General features: G+C 41.9%; 1 protein-coding gene across 1 annotated transcript; it reads left to right on the top strand.

Annotated features, from left to right (window-relative positions):
- Positions 1-8963: 8963 nt before the first annotated feature.
- On the top strand, positions 8964-16286 carry LOC109628860 (Krueppel-like factor 15). Its single transcript, XM_020086282.2, has 3 exons — positions 8964-9118; positions 10464-11630; positions 13824-16286. The coding sequence occupies exons 2-3, from the start codon at positions 10531-10533 to the stop codon at positions 13990-13992; spliced, it is 1269 nt and encodes a 422-aa protein (XP_019941841.1). The 5' UTR covers positions 8964-9118; positions 10464-10530; the 3' UTR covers positions 13993-16286.
- Positions 16287-20703: the final 4417 nt, after the last annotated feature.

The raw sequence follows: 20703 nt of genomic DNA, 5'->3' as shown, positions 1-20703 counted from the left end.
TTTTGGGGTGAGGCACATTTCAAGCTTTCTCCCTAACTGGTTCTGTCTCTCAGTTGTTTCACTTCATTCATTTTTGAATATGTATGTTCAAATGTTGAGCCATTGTGAGGAACATCCATTGTTGGATGGACGCCACTTGGCTTTGTCAGTTGACGAGCCTCAGAGGCTCTGTGGCGTGCAGCCTTGTGGCCTCTTGTCTTGACCTTGTTCTTGCTTCAGGACTGAGTGGTTCATTACTGAGTAGGTACAGCATTACTTTAAACACTGAGCACGGTGTGTAACTTTTCATTTTTAATAAGTCATTCTCATGGTGCAGTCATAACAAATATGAGGTACATTTTTCAGATTACATGCACAGTCAATGCAAAGACAGGAACGGGCTGAAAGACACAATAGTCCAAGTCATTTGCATGATGCGATGCGTCATAAAAGACAACCAGTGTTGAGAATGAAACTCATCAGAGACAGGTCTTGGGACCTATCTGAGCTACCAGGTCATCATACTGGTCCCTGGTCAGCCTCAGATAGCACTGGAAACAGCATTCATCCAAACACAGCTCCTGGAGAAGACCCTGAAATTCCTCTGGCCATCCGAAGGGTCCTGTGGATCCACATACGACTGCACTGGTTGAAAACACATCAATTGTAGTCTCCTCAACCAACAGTAGTGTTGTGACTCTTCACCAGAAAACAGGTGAATGTACGAGGTTGTGTTTACTCATGTTGCTCCCATGCTTACTGCGACTAAACAGAAAGGATCCCACGGCCAAACTGAAGTATGATACACGGATTTGTAGTTTACTTGTGTTAGCTAGCCAGAGGGGAAACCTGAGTAAACACAAAGAGGATACTGCAACTAACTTTCATTTTGGATCAATCTGTCAATGTTTTTTCCCCCATAAATCAATCTATTTGGTTGCAGATCACAGTAAATACGATAAAAGCTAAAATCATTTGATTTACTATCACAGGAAACAAAATTAACCATAAAATGTCCACATTTAAGAAGCAGGAACCTTTATGATAATGATAATATATTCCTATTTCTAAAATAATGTGTGTGGGACAGCTCGCAGTGATGAACCTAACGAGATGTATCACTTGAATCTGCAGCTCTCGTCAGCTTCATGGAGTGTTATAGTGCGTTACAGAACATTGTTCTGCTGCCCCACCCACAACTATGCTGTTTTGGTTCATTTTTACCTCCAGTAACAAAATCTCACGTGTGTTAGAAATGTCATCAACATTGCACTCGCTCACAGTGAATCCTCCAGAGGATCTCCTGCTTTGCTCTCACGTCGACTCGGTCGGACATTATCCAGAGTTTTTACCAGGGGGTTGGCCAGAGAAACTCCAGAGAAAGTCCAAAGGCTCTCACTATGACATTTGCATTCTCATATAAGTGGCTTTAAGATTACAGGTTGTGGATAAAGCAAAGCACAGAGACAATTTCTCAAGCTCAACTTTCTCCGTTCTCTGGCACAGACGTGAGCAAAATGAGAGCAATCGTTATAAATAAATCATGGATTTTTGAAGTAAGACATTTATAAAAGATGAAGAGGACTCTTTATTCATGGTCTTAAACTCTGCTTTCAGGTACTTGTCCCCTGCTGTGGACTGGAGGCAAGCACACACCTCTGTGCCTCTATCACTCAAACCAACAGGTAGGCTGCTTCAGCGCGATGATTACAACATCAGTCATTTATGTGCGAACAAACCTGAAGTCAGTTTTCTCACCAACAGTGTAGTTGCACCACGGCAGAGCAGCTGTTTACAAAACTGAAATCTGAGCGCTGAGTCATTCATTTTGATTCGTCTCTGTCACATCTGTCTGCATCTGTCAGTAGTTATGATGAAGAACAAATATATTGAACTTGTAGTTCACAAAAATCATGTTCCCTCTGTCTTGGACAGAGAAGTTTTGACATCTTTCCTTGACCTCATGATGTTTTCCATCAGGGTCAAGAAACAGTGGATAGCGGCTGACTTTTCGACTGCAGCCTTAGTCTTATGGAAGTCTGGAGAGACAGACCAGTTCCCCCTGCTTCTAGACTTCATGCTAAGCTCACTGCCTCCCAGATCATGTCTTTAGTATTTAATGTCCTCATCTAAATATCTCCATTTTACCAAGTCTCACTACTTACTAATCTTTCATTCTTCAAGGTGTTTCCACCTCATCCAATCCAACACTTTGTTTGCTCAGTGAAAGTGATGACCCAGAGTTTACTAAACCATCCTCCACTGTGATGTGGCCAGTCCTCATGCTGATGACCACACAGAGAAGCTGACTTCATCTGGGAGGAAGTAGGCTGTCCGTCCCAGAGATGTGTGTTTCAACGCAGCGATACTCTACAGTTCCCCAATCACTCAAATGACTGTGCTCTTTGGTTATTTACAGAAATAATGTGAAGACGATTCCAATATGTAAGCAAACCAAATATTTTGGTCCTTTTTAAAAGAAAACATGAATTCCTCTGCAGGGAGGATTAGCTTTTAAAAATGATTTTACTGCTGAATATATATACATTTATAGGCCTCACATTTCAAAAGAAGTCTAATCTGATCCCACGGTCTTTTGGAGTCATGGACAAAGTTCCTGTTGATCAGGTTTTAAGATTTACTAAAGGTTGAGCTCTTTGTAAGCCGTCAAATGCATTCACTTGACTGCTAAAATAACTTTAACAGCTAGAATCCAGGAAGTGTTGCCACGTTTGTAACTGTGCAGCTTTAAGCCAACAACAGCAGATATAAAATGTGTCTGTTGTATGCTTGAGGTTTTCCATTCAGTGCCAGTCACCTTTGGCAAAAAGTTCCGGAAAACAGTGTATAAGTAGTACAGCACTGACATGCTTTATCTGTGAGTATGTAGCTGCAGTTGTACTGTTTGAGGATCTGAGAAGACAGAAACAGACCATTCATTGTTGTGATTTATACCTCCAACAAGCAGAAACGTGAATCTGCTGCATGTCTGGAATCTAGTATCAACTACTTAATTCTCTCTCTCGTCTACATGCCATGCAACAATAAAGAAAAATAAATGGCAAGGTATTATTTGCTAAATATATGACTCAAAGACTCAAAGCATGCTATCACTTACAAAATAATCATTAGGCAACTAGGCATTTATATTCGATCATATTATTGGCCCAATTTCTACAAAGCTATATTCCCATTATTTCTTTGCAGACTTCTGTGTACTTTCCAGTATTTTATCCATGTACATTCCATAGAGTCCAAGCATGTTTTTGAATCTGGTCCATTTTGCTTTGGACCTTCCTTACTGAGTGAAACGACCTAGAGGTTATTTCAGCGGCCGCCATGATAAGACCGGTTCGAATTCTCTACATGATAAGGAAAGGGGCTTCAATGTTTACTAACTTATCTCCTTCATAGGAAACACTGGGAAGATCCAATCCCACAATTCACTGCAGCAGGAACATTTACAGCGACGCAAACTTGTAGTTGCACCTGGGCAGACCCACGGTCCAGTTGTCCCAGTGAACAATAAGCTAATTAAACATATACATGTAGTTCACAATGTCACAATGTTCACAACGACGTCATGTGTCCATCTTTATACACAGTCTATGTGAGACGATTCATCACATGATTATTGCAGCTGCACATGTTGTTGTAAGGCAACATTACGACTGATAAATCAGTATATTTCTCTTACGGCAGAGAAAAGTGTTCCCAGCAACAGCTTCCCTCTCCACTGGCAATATCATCAGGATATTTCTTGCTACTGATTGGTGCAGGGAAATCCAAATCATCACCAACCTGCCAGCCACCACACAAATCAATGTCTAACCCAATAAATGAATCAAAATGGGAATTCAGTGTGATCATCGGGGCAGAAGAATGCCTATAATGTTTTCTTCTGATCATTCGATCACCCATTTAAAATGCACGTTTTGTATCTCTTGGAGGTCCTGCTGGCAATATTCCTTGGCTCAGTGGTGCAGCTGGTGAACAGTGTGAGAGCGTGCATGGTCTCTGCTGCTTCAGCCTGCTGGAATCTCTCTGCTCCACCAGGGTCATCTACAGCCTCACTGACCTCCAGTCCCAACCATCTCTCCAGCAACCCTCAGAATATAAATCATATAACCTGTGATGTAGTGTGGAAGAAAAGCTTCCGAGGTGAACGAGACTGAGTCAGAGCTATTATTGCGGCATACATTGAATTTGACAACCCCCTGTGGATTAAGGATTAGGACTCCATGTGTAAGGCTAGTAATGAGATGCAAACGTTGTGCTTTTATCACTGTCAGAGTGATTTGCAGTCAAAACATGCAGAGAATCTATGTTCCTGTATAAAATGAGTTTGGTTTTCTGTACTCTCGTATAAGGAATGATAGGGAGTGATATCCTGCTGTGTACTGTTGCTAAGATACCACATCGGTGTCTTGACACTCCTCGTGTGCTGCATTATGCTGCAGTCTTCTCATCCATATGCTCTGTTTGGCTTCAGCAGGATCAGCTATAGTCAAGAGGCAAAAACTAAATAAGGCTTACAACCTAATAGACAAAGACAAATAAAATAAAACTTTGCAGCCAGTTGTTTACCTATGTGCTGGCTGTTTATCCATGATGTAGGTCAGTGATTAAGATATTGTAAAATTATCTCTCCACACCCTTTTCTCCTATTGTTCCACCTCTGGCACCGGATCGTGTCAATGTCCCAGAGACAATACCGACCTTTTATATCTCTCAGGTGAATGAATAGGCAGATTCAAGATTATCAAGCACATTCAAACATAAAGGTTGATCGGAAATACTGCAGTTGAGGGAAATGTGTGAAGTAACATTGGTGCTATTTTATACATTCACCTGATGGATGTAGCTCCCAGAGTGTGAGTGCTATTCTCCCAACACCTCCAACACCCTAACATGCAGAACTAGCACATGGGTTTGCTGCACTTCTTTACCTGATCTCCCACATTTTGTCTCATTGAGCAGATTTAACACTCAGTGCTTACTTGGCTCTGCTGAACCACCAGAGGGCCCCTTCCCACCACACACCATCAGCATCAAGACAAGGAGCTTTTTATGCTGTACAGGCTTCATCGTGGTTCTGGTAGTGAAGATAAAAAGTGTTCTCCATACGTACAAGATATTAGGATTGTTTGAATTCTGGTTTATTCTTCTTTCTCCAATGTTTAACATGGAGAGTGTCTTCTTTCTGTCTGATCTTAGCAGGAAGAACTTTCCACTGTGATATGGTTTAAACTTAAATGACAATTTTTTTAGCTGATGTGCCAATGAGCAATACAGTTCCTCCAGATGTGTACGCTCAGTGCTGGTGTGTGTGTGTATGTTTTTTTTTACAGATGGGTTTAAGCAGAGGTCAAATTTCCTGTGTGTAAAATATACTGGGACATCAAAGGATTCCCGTGTCCTGAGTTTGTTTCGGAGGAAATTAAAGAGAATTCTGGATGGAACCATCCGGAGGAGGTTTATGTGTGAACGCAAATGTTCGAGTGAGAGCCTCTGAAGTGTCTGCTGACTTTCTCCACCTGGGCCCCTAGTATGAAGTCAGCAGAATTTTCGGAGGAGCCGATGTGAGAAGGCAGCGAAGGCAGAGAAGAGGTCCTCTGCAGTATCCACTGCAAGTGAATGGGTGTGTTGATGACCTTTCCAACAAGCGACAGATGCAAAAATTAAAAAAAACGAAAAGAAAACAAATATCTGATGTGCTGTAAACAAAATTACAGGATCTTCACAGTGGAATCGATACGTTGCATCATGCGTCTGCCTGCTGCACCACCCCTCACCTGAACGCTAGGAGGTTTCTGTGTTGTGAACGTGCCTGTGTGGAGAATCTCCTGCTGCATTGTTAATGTGTGAAAGAAAGTCCAGACCTAATTCTCTGGATTTCCTCTGAGAAGACATGACCGAAAATGGCTTAAGTTACACTTGAACCTGAATGGAAACCATCCTTCTTCAATAACCATGTGTACTCCAAGAATAAACGTACATATGACCTGTAAACAGTGGAACAGGACCAGAAGAGATCTGGAGAAGATGATTACAATGCTTGAAACCTTTCGGCCATACATGTTCCATTTCATGCTGTTACCCTGACATCATTTGTCCCAGCACTAGTTTCCATATCAGAATGTTTTCCCTGTTGTCATTGGCAAGGGCAGAGTCTGTGATGGCCCTACATGCTCTTGTCTAACCTGAATGTCAGAAGCCAGGAACAAGGAATGTTTGTGTTGATAACTTTTCCACTGAGAGAAATACTTTCCATTGAAAGACTTAGCATTGAGAAGGGAATTTGCACAACTTAATATAATAAAGTTAAGAGGAGTAGTCTTCTTCCTACTAATTCCACAAGTGTCTGTCTCTCTGTATTTATATGCATATCCCTTGTGAAACGTTCATCTAATTGACTTTGCACTTAATACATCTAATGTAAATTGACTGAGGAAGTGCAGTGCTGAGTTTGGTGCGATGTGCATAAAACAATACATTTAATATGAATAAAAATTGAATAAACAGGCAAACAGCGCTCTGTAGCAGTCAGTGGGGGGCAGGGCTGTGTGATTTCAGTCTGTGGACTGAGTTTAACATTTCTTCTGCTTCCTCATCATGTGGTGGGCAACTGGATCAAACCGCAGGGCAAAATCAATGCCAGATCCTTTTGATAATATGATTATTTTTAATTCACCATATCAGACTGAGACACAAAAACACAGACGGACTGACCCTTGATGGTTGCTGATCTATAAAATGGCAACAACATTCATATAATCACTTCCTTTTTGGCAACTTTCTTTTTCTTCAGATTATAAGCACAACCTTCATGTTGTTTGAGTGGAATCGTAGAACTTTTATTTTGAAAAGTTGTGAGCTAGGGCTATGAAGATTGGTCGATAAACAGACTTCTGAAATAGTCAACATGCAATGTATGAAAAAATAACAGCAGTTAGGTAAATCAGTCAAACATCTACATACATCTAAGACACTCACATGAACAGTAATACAGCAAATTCAGTTTTCTTTTTACGAATAACATTTACCATAAAAAACTTCACTGCATATAAACCAGGTAGGATGAACACAGTCTGCACCATAGACAATTTATAAAAATCTCTCTAGAAAACATCCACACAAACAATAAAAGTGACAGCATATTGTACTGCTTGAGGAGGACTCACTATTGACAAGAAATAATTCTGAAGTAGCTCCAGAGCATCTACACAGACTGGAATGGAAATAGCAAAAAGTGGTTTGTTGTGTCTGCTCATGTCATGTGTGACCCTACCAACACCTTGCAGCCTGTTGCTTGTGGGTGTGTTTTTGCTCTCTCTCTCTCTCTCTCTCTCTCTCTCTCTCTCTCTCTCTCTCTCTCTCTCTCTCTCTCTCTGTCTCTGCACTCTGATTAGAGAGGTGGGGGCTGCAGAAGCAATGAAAAAGAGGGCACAGTTGCCTATGAGTAGGGGACACTGCTTAATTATCCGCTCCCAGCATGAATGAGGAGTGTTGGGGTTTGTTATTTTAGTTTTTTTTTTTAAGTTTTGAGCTGGAGATCTTCAATGATCCAGTTATCTGTTTCCTTTATTGTACAGTTAGACTTTTCTCTTAGGTAGTTCAGGGGCACAAGCTGGTCCAACCCACTTTGTTTCTTCTGTTACGTCTGAGTAGGATTTGTTTAAAAAATAAGACCTCATTATTTCTTATGGCACTTCCATTGTCTTGGTGTCCTCTGTAGTATGTTCCGGTCTCCAGTTGAGCCATTGTTTGTTTAGGGAGGCCGTAACAGTTCATTACAGAGGCTTTTGGGAAACTGTTGTCAGTCACAGCAGAGAAGACATCTGCAGCATGATCACTGATCTGAACTGTAACTGTAAAAGAATCAAGAGACACAGCTTCAATTAGTTAGTTTGTGTGAACTTCATCAATGCTTCATAAACTGACTTCAAATGCTCTTGGAATGTTGTAAAATTGAGTTTTAACTTAACAGAATATATAATAATAAATAAACTTGTAGTACATTGTACTTATTTAGCATTATACAAGTTGTATACAATTCCGCCTGTGAACATCTGTATGAGGAGGCCGCTGATTAAACTGATAATGAGTAATAATGTTTAAAAAATATATTTGAAATAACATAAAATATGGTTGTATAGGAGAAGTTCTAGATGTACATAAATACTGTACATGAATAAACATCATAGTGTGTTGCAAACTATTTTTTTTAATGTTTGTGTGATGTTTATGAATGTTGTGGGTCAGAGTTATGTTTTGGTTTGAAGTGTGTTATACTTGATACATTAACAGAGACTCTGGAAAAAACTGGTTTTGTAGTGACTGATTTACTTGATGATCATAAACACACACTAGAGCCTCTGTGTGTTGTTGTTGTGTTGTGTTCTGTTTTCACATGTAAAAAACATTTGCTGGCTGCAGTTGAGCGTCATTCACTTCATCATGGGACAATGACTGAGTCAACTTGAGGTGTGTTCCAGAGAGATCACATGATGTGAGCTGAACAAAACAGGTCTGATGAGTGATCTTTGAGGTTATTCAAATTATTGTGTAGATTTTACACATGGAGGAAGGAGGAAGCCTCCATGGGAATCAATCCTGTAAGTCTGAGTGGTTCTCTGCATGTGTGCTCAGCAGCAAACATCAGGCCTTGAGCAGCAGAAGTGCAGACTTCCTCCCCAGGCTCTCACATCTTTGAAGCCGTTCTGGTGGAGAGGCTGGGTGCTGCTTCGAATCACTTACTTGTTACATTAATAGGCGCCTCCATTATTTTGTCCACCCCCCGTGTGTACGCCATCAATAGGCCACATTGTATCCTGCACACTGTGATCCCCATAAACACATGGCACTCAGAATTTATCGAGCGGCAGCCAATCGGGGCGCGCCTATTAGGGCGAGCCTCCGCGGCGCACGGCCAATCAGACGCGCGGGACAGGACCCGTGCCTCCGAGTTGTGCAGCGATGCAGTCACGTGACGCTGGGAGAAGGAATGCCAACATGGACCCGTGGCAAGGACGGGATGTGTGAGCGTGCTACGACAATAACACGACGGAGGAGAAAGGAAAGGCCGAAATACAGCGAGCGATCGACGGCGCTGCGTTCCCCCGCCGAGCCGCGCACGGTAGGTCGAGCCAAATGTCCGGGATCCTCCTGCTCCGATCGTGCGGAGAGACGGCGGAGGAGTATAAATAGATCATGTTTTATGACCCAGCCGAACTTGAGGCTCGTGGATTCCTGTGCAGGCGCAGTTGCGTTCAGGCGCATCGCCTCGTTGTCGACCGCGCCTCCTTCACGGACGCGGTTTAGTGTGTTTCCACGGGCCGATGCGTTTCTCACGGGGACTTTTTCCCTCGCCGTATGTTTCTGGGCGCGTCAGTGCGGGGCCGCGGTTGTGCAGCGCCTGCTCCGAGCACTGTGTGGAGTGCGAGGCCCTGCTGCAACATGTGCCTGGCGGTCTGACAGCAGAAACAAACAGCCTTTACATAAGCTCGTGGAGATGATCTTACCAGTGGGAGCGGACTGTGTTTGGACTCTGGTGTCATATTCGGGGTCCGGGGACCCGGTAGAGGACGCAGAAACACCCACAGGGGTCTGCTAGCTATTTAAAGTTGAACTTCTAACTTTATCTGTATCTATCTGTCTATCTATCTATCTGTATATACAGTATATGTCTATCTGTCTATCTATCGTACCAAACATGCTAATAATTGGGGTGCTAAGATTAAAATTATATCAATATCTAAATTTAAGATCAGCTGTTTTAAGTTTAACTTTTTACATTCTGTATTTATAGTAGTAACAGACAAGTCTTAATAATTTGGGCCCTGAGATTAATCTGACCTTAGTACTAGTGGCCCATATCAATATCTAATTTAAGACATTTGTCATAATAGTTTGAGTTGTGTAAAACGGTGCATAATTCCATAATATGCCGTGTTTGAGCAAATCATCACAGACTTTTGTAAATTATTTCTGAGCATAAACAACCTGGAAGTGGCAGCGTGGCTCTGAAAGGGCCCAACACAGGTTAATATGTCGTGGCTGGTTGGTCATTAATCTCTGGTCTAGTTTGTCTAGAAGTGTCCCTGTTCAGAAAGTTCTCCTGATATGTTCATACAGGTGAATGAATTTAAGTGTATCACATATAAAGACACCGATTTATGATATGAGCATTAAAAGGTTGATGATGCTAAAGTACACAACTGAGGATATGTACCTGACATCCGCTGGTGGTTGGCAACTTGTCGTCAAACTTGTGCAGAAGACCCTCAAACATTTTCACCATTATGTGATATGTTTTCAAATGATTTTAAATAAATCATTTATTGTTAATGAACTTACAGCAGAGGCGTGTCATAATGGTATCAACATATTGTGTTATTGTTTAGTACTCAGCACTTTGAATGCAATATCTCCTCATACTTTCTGCTGGATAATAAAGTCCTGTCTTGATGTTGCCTGTGCAGGTTTTTGTGATTCTGCGTCTGGGTCAAGTTTCCTCAACATCCTCTCCTCTGTGTTTGGCCTGCATCAATGGTGTCTCTCAGCAGCAGAACGCTGAGTCTGGAGAATGACCTGTTCAGGGACAGCAGCAGCAGTAGCAGCAGCAGCCTGTTCTCCCTCGGCCTGGGAGACGGCGCCTGCAGCGAGGGAGCCAGCTTGGCTTCCTGTGACAGCCCCGAGGCAGGGGACTTGGGGGCCATGCACAGCCCCAGCCTTGGAGAGGACGAAGATGAGGAGGAGGAGGAAGATGACGATGATGGCACGCGCCTGCATATTTTTCTAGAGGCAGCAGAAGAAGAGGAACCTGCGAGTCAAGAGCCTAAGCTACCAGAATTCCCTTACAACCCCTCTTCCCCATTCTCCCCGACCCTGGAGGACATAGAAGAGTTCTTGAGGGAAAAGATGGAGGTGGTGAAAGAGGGGTTAATGGCCCCAAAAGAGGAGGCCTCCCCTCTCCCATGCAGCTCCAGTGACTCTCCATCTTCCACAACACCCCCGGCCTCCTCTTCAGACACTTGCAGTGACAGAGGGATAAGTGCCTCACCTCACAATGAGCGAAACAGCTCCAGCCCTGGCCCAGCTGACCCTTCCCCTTCTGCCCAAGTAGCCCCCTCACCATCCAACTTAACCCCCTCCATGCTCCTGGGTGCTCCACTGGTTCTCCAGCTCCAGCCCCTGCCTCTGGCCCAGCCTCAGACCCAAGCAGCCTCTCCCCCCGCAGCCCAAAACAGCATTTGGCTCACTCATCTCATCATGGGGCTCCAGGGTGCCACAGGACAAAATGTCACCCTGCTGGCCCCCCAGGTGCCCTCCACCCCCACCACTATTTTATCACTAAACAGTGGCGATACCAAGTCAGCTGACCAGAAGTATGTGAAGATCGCCCCTCTTCCCTTCACAATGAGGACTGTAGAGATTATGGGTGTGACTGGGGTTGGGGCCCAGGGCAGTGGCCTGTTGAAGGCCATGGCCCCTCGGGTGAGCAGAGTGCCGCCTACAGAGAGGGTCCATAAGTGCACCCACCCAGGCTGTGGGAAGATGTACACCAAGAGCAGCCACCTGAAGGCTCATTTCCGCCGGCACACAGGAGAGAAGCCCTACACGTGTAGCTGGCCCGAGTGTGGCTGGAGGTATGTGACATAATATGAACTCTATTGTTTAACAGTTAATACTAAGTTTAAGGTAAGACTTTTTGGCATCTAGGAGCATGCAGGAGAATCTATGATGGCCTTCAGGTAACATAAAAACAAGAAAGGTCCTCCAGAGCTAGTGTATGGTTTGACTATTCTGAGCCACTGTAGAAACACGATGGATGTACACATAAAGGTTTCATTCTAGGAAAACTAAAACTTGTTGATTTTAAGCTATGAAAAATAATAATGTTGATCATAATTTCTTTTCTGTTAATAAATCCACTGGAACGTTTAAGGAATATAATGAGTTATAGATTTTCCCAATGGTTGATGTAAGGGGCTGCATTTATGGGTTGTGTTGTTTCAGGTACCAGTGAAATTATGTTACCAAGAAATCAATTTTGAGTAACAGACAAGGATTTTCACAAAGATAAAACCCAGCTAGAGGGGAAAAGTAGTCCCACTAATGCCATTTTTCCATCATGTGGAGATGGCCTGCCCGATTGTAAACATGTAATTAATCATTCAGTGAAAATGCAGTTAATGGTTATTTTAAGGGAGGACATATATTATTCCCATGTCTTAGGCAGCCCATTGGTGCTGCTTTCAGACATGCACTGAACTCCAGAGAATCTCCAGATCCCGGAAAGGCAGCATGTGAGAATGCAAATGTCCGAGTGAGAGGCTCTGGACCTTCTCTGGAGTTCCCCCTGCCAGCCCCTAAGTTAAAACTCTGGAGAATGTCAGAATGAGCCGATGTAAGAACACAGGAGGAGATCCTGCCAGGACAGGCACAAAACAAAAAAAAACGGAATACATTTCTCAGGAAAATAGCTGTACCACACATGAAGACACTTGATAACTTTTTGGCCTCTAACCAGTACGTTGGCGGTCTGCTTACAGAGGTGTCCTTGGGCAAGAAGCTGAACTCTGAATGGCCCCCTCATAAAAAAGTGCTGCCCATAGATGCACTCTACTGTAAGCGCCATATAAATACAGACCATTTACCATTTGGTGATCAAGGCCGACACCGGTGCCGACGTCCTTCAAACTAAAACAAGTGATCTTCGCAGCAGAATTAATACATTACATCCTGCCTGCTGCACCCCCCCTCACCTGAACGCTCCAGAGATTTTATGTGAACGCATCTGAGTGGAGAATCTCCTGCTGCATTGTGCATGTGTGAAAGACAAACTCTGGAGAAAGTCCGGACCCAACTCTTTTGACATCCTTCGGAGTTCATGTCTTAAACGGCTTTACACAACTTACCTCATGGAAAATGACTGAATGACAGAATAGTCATAAATGCAAACCATGGATAAAATTCTGCATTACACTCACCTGGGATTAATATAGACTCAGTTCAGTTTAGCCAACGATCACTCAACATAAGCTCTGTTTAAAATCTCTGCAGCGTTCAGTTGCATTAAGTGGCTGTGATGAGTGGTGAATGGAGATTTCCAACCATCATTATGGATTTGCTGTCAGCTGGACCTTACTCATCCATCATTGCACCGTGAGACTCTTGTCTCATTCTGTTTCATATTGAGGGGCATTTGTCAGCCCTGTTTAGTGCATGAAAAATGAAACATGAAAGTAAATAGAAATAGAAATGGGTCACAACATGGTCATTCAGGGGATTTTCTAAAAACGATGGACGTCCTTTTGAAGTTTGATTATTTCTCGTATCCCCATCCACATCAAATGTTTTGCAGCTTAGGTTTCCTTTATAAGGGGTTACAACATTTATATGACCATATTTATGCAAACAATTTGACATATCTGTATAAAAGTAAGTACAAACTTATTTAAATGCTATAAAACCCTGAACATAAACAGCTTAACACAAACATATTAAAATAAATATAAGTTATGTATCATTTCCCCATAGACGTGAGTTGCAAGTCCAATAAATGTAAAGAGTGTCCATATTCCGTATAAAGTCTTAATAAGATGACCTCGAGCTGCAGTACAGCTCCTTGTTAGTTTCAATTCCATTGTTCATCTATTGCTTCCATTAGTCATGTCCACAGTTCTATAAACATTTCCCTCTTTAGCCTTAACGACAGTCATATATTATTATAAATATTTCTTAGATTTATTTACCACTCAGCATAGGTGGTGGACGTACTTTTCATTTTCTTTTGAGACTCTTTTCCTTACACCACCCATCTGCTCTTGTGTCGACAGGTTCTCCCGATCTGACGAACTCTCCCGTCACCGTCGCTCTCACTCCGGCATCAAGCCCTACGAGTGCTCGCTGTGTGAAAAAAAGTTTGCACGCAGCGACCACTTATCCAAACACACGAAGGTCCACCGCGGCTCCAGGCCCAGCAGGATTATCAGAGCCACCGTGTGATACCTTCAGCTGGCCGAAACCCTGCACCCTCCCACCCTGTCCGCCCAGGCTGGCTTATGACCATGGTGGGGTTCGGGTCTCCCTCAGGACTTTTGGTGCTTTACGAGCAGAACTTTTCAGAATAATCTCGAGAGCTGGTTGCTGTTTTCCCCCTCAATGTTTCGGCGTTTTCCTCTGCTCCCTGCTGTTTACTTTTCACTTGTTCTGTCTGAGCAGCTCATCTTATACTGAGCTAACAGCCACCTCAGGAAAAGTGGATTTCCTGGCCTTCCAACACACACACAGACACAAGATATAGCAGGAGGCCCCCTTTTGCAACCTCTGCTCGCACTACTGTTCCTGCTTCCAAACCACCAGGTGCTGTTGAGAGTAGGGTGGTGTTGTAACAGTAACAGGAGCGTCTGTAACTATATTATCTCCTTCCTGTGTTTGCATTCGCCCGTCAGTCTTGAAGCCAAACTTCAGGGTCCACACGGATGAAGCTTCCCAATATTTTTGTGTATTGTTAAAGTGAAACATCGTCTTAAGCATCAGATTCTGGCCTTGTTTGAATCATAAGGCCTCTGATAGACGCTATTAATGAGCGTGACAGTCATCCCTGTGGGGTGAAATTGTGACGAAAGCAGTAGAAGACTCTTCTAAGTATTAGATTTTCAGAGTTGCAGTTCACTCTGAATGAACAGTGTGACTCTTGATATTAAGAGTAAAAGCTGAGACATTGATTCAGTCATACTTAACTTGTGGCTGTGCTCACAGAAGAATTCCCCCTAAATTCTGAGTTTTTAAAAATCCAAACCTGGCCTTTACTCATCCAACCACAATGCTTCCTGTTTTGACCCTTTGTATGCCTTTGCTCAGTCCCAGTATGCCCTACTTTCTATCAATGCCTTTGTCCATATCTCAAAACCTCACCTGATCCTACTGTTTAAAATGTTACCATATGACTGCTCTTATTGAACTGTGATTCTGTGCTGAGGGTTGCCAAACCAGATATTCCAGTTGGGCCCTGTGAGAGCATGAATAATGACACCTTTGCTGCGTGACAGTTTATAAGCTGTTTGTTCTAAGAAAATTTCTTGGAAATCATTGTGCAGCCGACTTATGTGGCCTATGAGCTACTCAGCCTGTATGTTGAACTTTGGCTCCATGTATCAAAAGTGCTCGATGGTTCAAAAAGTGCTGCTCTTTCTTACTTACAGTAGCAGTTACTGTAAACACTTTTTTTTCTGTTGGTTATAGCAACAAGGAAAAACTAATGGTTTAAACAGCTTGAAAAGTTGCTAACATCTATCCAATCATGTGTATTAGCATATACTCAATATAATGTGTACTGAACATTAAGTACAATGTGTACAGCTTGTAGCCTTTATATTATATAGATGTTTTTTTTTATCAAAGATGATTTTCAATCAGTGCATTAAGCTATTCAGTGGTGTTTCTGGAGAGGTGTCTGGTCTGTTTTGTGAGTTTGATTGTAGCGTGATCAATCTGTAATCAATCTGATCCATCGACTTGTCAGACTGATTATGGTGTGGGATCTGGAGTCCCACTCTTCCCCATTCTCTAGCCATTAAGCCGAATCTGCTGGTCTCAAGTGCACTTGTGTTTGTGGAAATAGAGGAATGGTCGTCATGCTCTTATGGAAGTTCCATTAAAATGTATCAGAACCCTTAAAATGCCAAAAAACAGGAAAGCGTATTTTCTCTGGAAGGGTAGACTCCACTGTGTTGTGCAGACACTATTATCATGTGTTCTTTAAACTCAACACTTTGGCTCTTGTTCACCTGCCAGTGTTTCACACACAGACAGAATAACCGAAAGCTTACCTAACCTTTCTGTAACTATAACTTACGACTACAGACTGCTAGCCAATGGCAATCTTACCTTAGCTTGAACAACATCTGTGCTTTTGGATGAACTAAAAACAAGTACAGCACTTTTGCATGTGGCAGTGCACTGTCTTCTACAGCGAGCACCCATCCTCATGTCTTTTTTTATTATGGACACACTACGCTTCATTCTTTTCAAACAACAATGCTTAGTAATATAGAAACCTGCTCAGAGTAGACAGACGGTCAGACGTGTTTATCTGTCTGAACCAGGGTGCTCTTTGTGTCTGAGCCTCCCCAGGCTGCATCTACTGACCTACATCGAGACCTGAATTCCCTCATCATGCAATTCTCTCTGTTTCTGTCTCAGTCCTTCCTGTGTATCTGTTGTTGTTGGGTTTTTTTTGAATACCAGAAATGCTATTTTCCTATTTGCAGAAATAAATAACAAACAATAAAATGCTGTATCTTTTGTTATTAAAATGTTATGCTCATTTGAATGGTGCCGATGTTACAGATCTGTTATTCAAAGACAGCAATATTAGCATTTGTAATGAAGTTAATGCTGGGGTTGTACACACAAATCTAACACTCACAAAAATGATGAGAAAAGTGTAGTACGGTTAAGTAAACACAATTTGCAATGCTAATTGGACTTCACACTGCACATTTACTCAGGTAGTCAGCTTAAAGCACATTGCAGTTGTCAATCTTATCTCCAGCAGCAAACAGCAACACATTGAATTCATTAGTATTGATAAACTTATGAAGACTTTTCAGCCAAAAATACATTTCCTCTCAACACTACAGAATGTTTTACCATCTTTTAGCCAATTGTTTTGGCTCCATGGCTGGGTGGTTGATAATTTTGGTTCATTGTCACCACTGTCATCAGTGTTTTGTTGGGTTTTTTTGTACCTTACACAGAAAAGTGAGGCGGAATAAGATTTTAACTTAACTGCCTTTGTACAAGTGGCTCAAATTCGCGACTACCTGGTGAACATAGTGTAGCATTTAGCCAGATGAAGCCAGATGCTTTTCTCAGGAGTTTGTGGAGACCAGCCGATGCAAAAAGACAATACACACTGGGACTATATCGGTTTTACACCAAAATGAGTGGGTATTCACAGGTTCTTTAAACACAGGTAAACACACTAAAACAGACCACTGTCTCCTGTCCCATTGTCAGAAGTGGAGTTTGCTACTGTGTTTTTTTTCCCTCTGTGTGTCATGTCAGGCATCACAAGCGCACTCAAAACTGAGGCCCTCTCTCACCTAGCTGTCCCTCCAAATTAGTGTGTTCACCCTGGTGTCATGTTTCCATCTCTGCTGATCACAGTTGAAGCTGATAAAAACCTGTGACTACTGTAGAGTCATTTGACCCCGGAGAGAATGCAGCTCCATTCCCACCGCAGACAATCGCCAGATGTTAGTGGGTGTTAGTGGCTGGTGGAAAAGGGGCTTTAGTGAAGAGTGGACTAAGCTGGGCAGAATCACAAATGAATGAATTGTCTGTATGACTTTACACTTCAAAACCTCTCCGAGATATTGCACTGTTTACTTCACAACATTTATTTGAACGTGAAAGTTAATGTGACTTGTAAATGTTTGCCTTTTTTCAAATTAAGTTAACGGAGCAACATAACATCATTGAGTATTTACAACATATATTTGGAGTCATGTCCCTGGTGAGGCAACAGCTGAGCCCAGTATTGGTTTGTAACAGCTACTTTGAAATATATACATGGTCTTTAGCCAGTAAGTAGTGTTCTCAAGCTACAGCAGCTGCCGACTCTCTCTGTTGTTTGGTGTTTGTACACTGCCATACACCAAATGAGATTGATGAACCACAGCAGAAGATTTATTGGCTGTAAAACCACAACAATGAGCTAAAAGCGGCTTGTCCGACCTGAGGGGAAGTGCAGCATCAGGTGACTCGAGTGGCGTCTTTTACATTGCATGGAGTCATCATACCTGTTGTTCTTGTACACATATTGATCATTGCAGGTTTGACATTTAGAAACTACTTGATGAGTCTATCCTGCATTCTCGACCTTACTCTACTTCAACCTACCACACCTTTAAAAATGGTGCTCCCTCGTACTGGCATTAAAAATACACCCAATCAAATATATAGTAAAACAGCAAAATGATGGAGAACAACAATCAGTATTAAGCTTTTATAGAACACACATGAACTGTGTTGTCATGGCAGACCAGCCTGCTCTCATTAAAGACTCTACTAATTTGCCCAGTGACTGTCTCAGTGAAACGATACCAATCTGAATTTCCTGCAGTGAGCAGCAGCAGAGATTACAGCACAGAGTGGGTGGCAGGATAACCAAATCAAGGCCGTTCCACTGAGGCTCTGGATAAATTCATGCTGCCGGCTTTCTAACACTGATCTGACGACTGCAGTAACATCTCTTTGTTCAATAGTTAGCAGAGGAAGCTGCAGCTTTAGCTCTGTGCGTATCAGGAATTTCTGGCTGTTGATGCTTTCCAGTCGTGTTTGGCTGAGGTGGGAGCACCCAGAGGAAGCCGGGACCAGCTTCAAAGCAGTTGTCTCCTTTCCTGCTCTGTCCTTTCACACTGTCGCTACTCTGGGATCACGCAGTCTGAAAAAGCTGCTCATCTGATTCCTGATGTGCAAATTCCGGGTATCTGGGGCCAGAATCATTGGACAGAAGGGGGTTTCCTTTCAGAAATGAAATATGGCTGCAGGCTATAATGTAATAAGAGAAGCTGGCTAACAATTGTTTGTGACCAGAGGTTACTGTAGGACAGAGCCTTGTACTGTCTTTAAATTGGAACAATGCTGCATTATAAAAGCTGCAGATTCATACTAATGAGTAACTGTGACAAAATAACTTCCTTCTCAAGGAAGTTTTTAAAATACTCTTCTAATGGATAACTTAAAGCACTTACTTCAACAATGAATAAGAAACTCATTTTGAGAATTCACAGGAGGTTTTTCTCCCTCCCACATTTTTTTTATTTCCATCATTCCACTTTTCCTGTGGCCTATAGTTGGAAACTGATTTCAAGCTGCCTGAGAAAAGTTTAAATCTGCACTGATCAGTACTTTCACATTAGTAATAGATAAAACAACAAGAATCCTTGTTTTGATAAACCTAGTCGGTTTGCATTCTTCAGATCCTCTCAGCTTTGCAAAACAGCAGACAGACAGATATGTAATCGGAAGGTGGTTCTAAACAAGGAAGAGCTGTAGAATTAGATATCAGTACAAGTATTAGATGATAGATGTTCTATTAAGTTGTACAAAGCAGCTCCACTTGCAACCACAATCCAGAAATGAACCTTTAACATACGAGAAAGCTGCCATCTTGCATCAAAGAGGTTACTTAGAACCAGAGTTAGCACAGTAGCAACCGAGGGATGGAGCCACACTATCGAGGTCCCGCCAATGAGGTCGTTCAACCAATCCTGAGTTTGTCTCAGCTGTCAATCATGACATTTCACCTTTTTTATACCATCTAATAACTAATCAAAACCAAACTTTCTAGAACAATGAACAGTTGAACATACATCATTATGATAAGAATCCTTAAAATGACAGAAACCATCTTTGAGACATACTATACTATGAGTTTTTAGTTTGGTTCACATCCCATCCACTAACATATTATGACCTATACTGCAGCCAGCAACCAGGGGGCGATCAAGACACTCTGGCTTCACATTTGGGAGCTGTCACATTAATCAACTAATGGTTGCAACTCTAGTCCATATGATGTGTATGTCAGTGAGAACCATCTCATGAAGTGATAAAATAATTAATAAAAAGAGTCTTCTGTTGCCTGGGAGAACATCAAATTCTCCATTACAATGATTGATTTTTTGTTATTTTTTTGTGTAATTGAAAAAAAGGGCTAAAAAATAATGGACAAAAGCACAATTCAACTGGAATCTATCAATGTGCATTTTTAAAAATGCACAGTAAATCTATGTAAAATGTAAACACATGACAAACCTGGAGAAAGTTTGAATCCATAGTAGAATCTTCCTAGGCTGTGATGACTCATGCAATCAGCAGATCAATCACTCTATATACATATACTGTATATACATTTATATAAATTTATATATAAAGATACATACTTATAACCACATACTGGCCAAATTAACATGCACAAATGAAAGTTTAATCAGCGTTATTAAAACATGGTTAAGCTCAGATGAGTTCAGCATCATGTTTACTCTCTGTTCACTCCAATGACTGTGTACAAGTTGGACTGAAGTTTGCTGTGATTCAGTTGATGGTGTGACATCCTTATGATATGCTGCCACTTGGTGGTGAATCTGAAATATACATTCAATGTCAACTGAGAAAGAAGACAATTCTCTATGTTGCTAATAACTCTCTATCTTAAGGGAAAATCAGTAAAATTGTGTTTATAATGTTGTATGATTCCAACATATTTGTGTACATTTATTGAGCTACTTGCAAAGACTATAAAAAGAGATGGCATTTAGTGAAAAGGTCAGAAATGTCACAAGGAGCAACATTAAACGTTCCTGTAAAGAATAAAGGTTAAGAGTTAAGAAGTTAATCCTGTGATGCTGGGAGCGAATTTATTTATTTTATAGGTGAGTCTTAACCATTTTACACAAAAAATATAGCAGACATACAGGTTTATTAAACACAGAATAACCAATAAGTTGCCACAATCGAAGATGGAATTAATTAATATCTACACTGCAGTCATTTCAACTGAGACTTAATGTTGCTTGTGATCTTTCACACTGACGATAAGGATGTTGTGGTTTTTTGGGTTATTTTTTTTGTCCAGTGTGAAAGTGTGTCTCTGCTGACCATCACTCAGGGTAAACAAGACTTTCATTTATATTGTTAAGATAC

Source organism: Paralichthys olivaceus, chromosome 2 (genome assembly GCF_024713975.1).
Source record: "Paralichthys olivaceus isolate ysfri-2021 chromosome 2, ASM2471397v2, whole genome shotgun sequence".
Classification (NCBI taxonomy): Eukaryota; Metazoa; Chordata; class Actinopteri; order Pleuronectiformes; family Paralichthyidae; genus Paralichthys; species Paralichthys olivaceus.
Note: the sequence above shows the minus strand (reverse complement) of the source record. Positions and strands in the feature narration are given on the sequence as shown.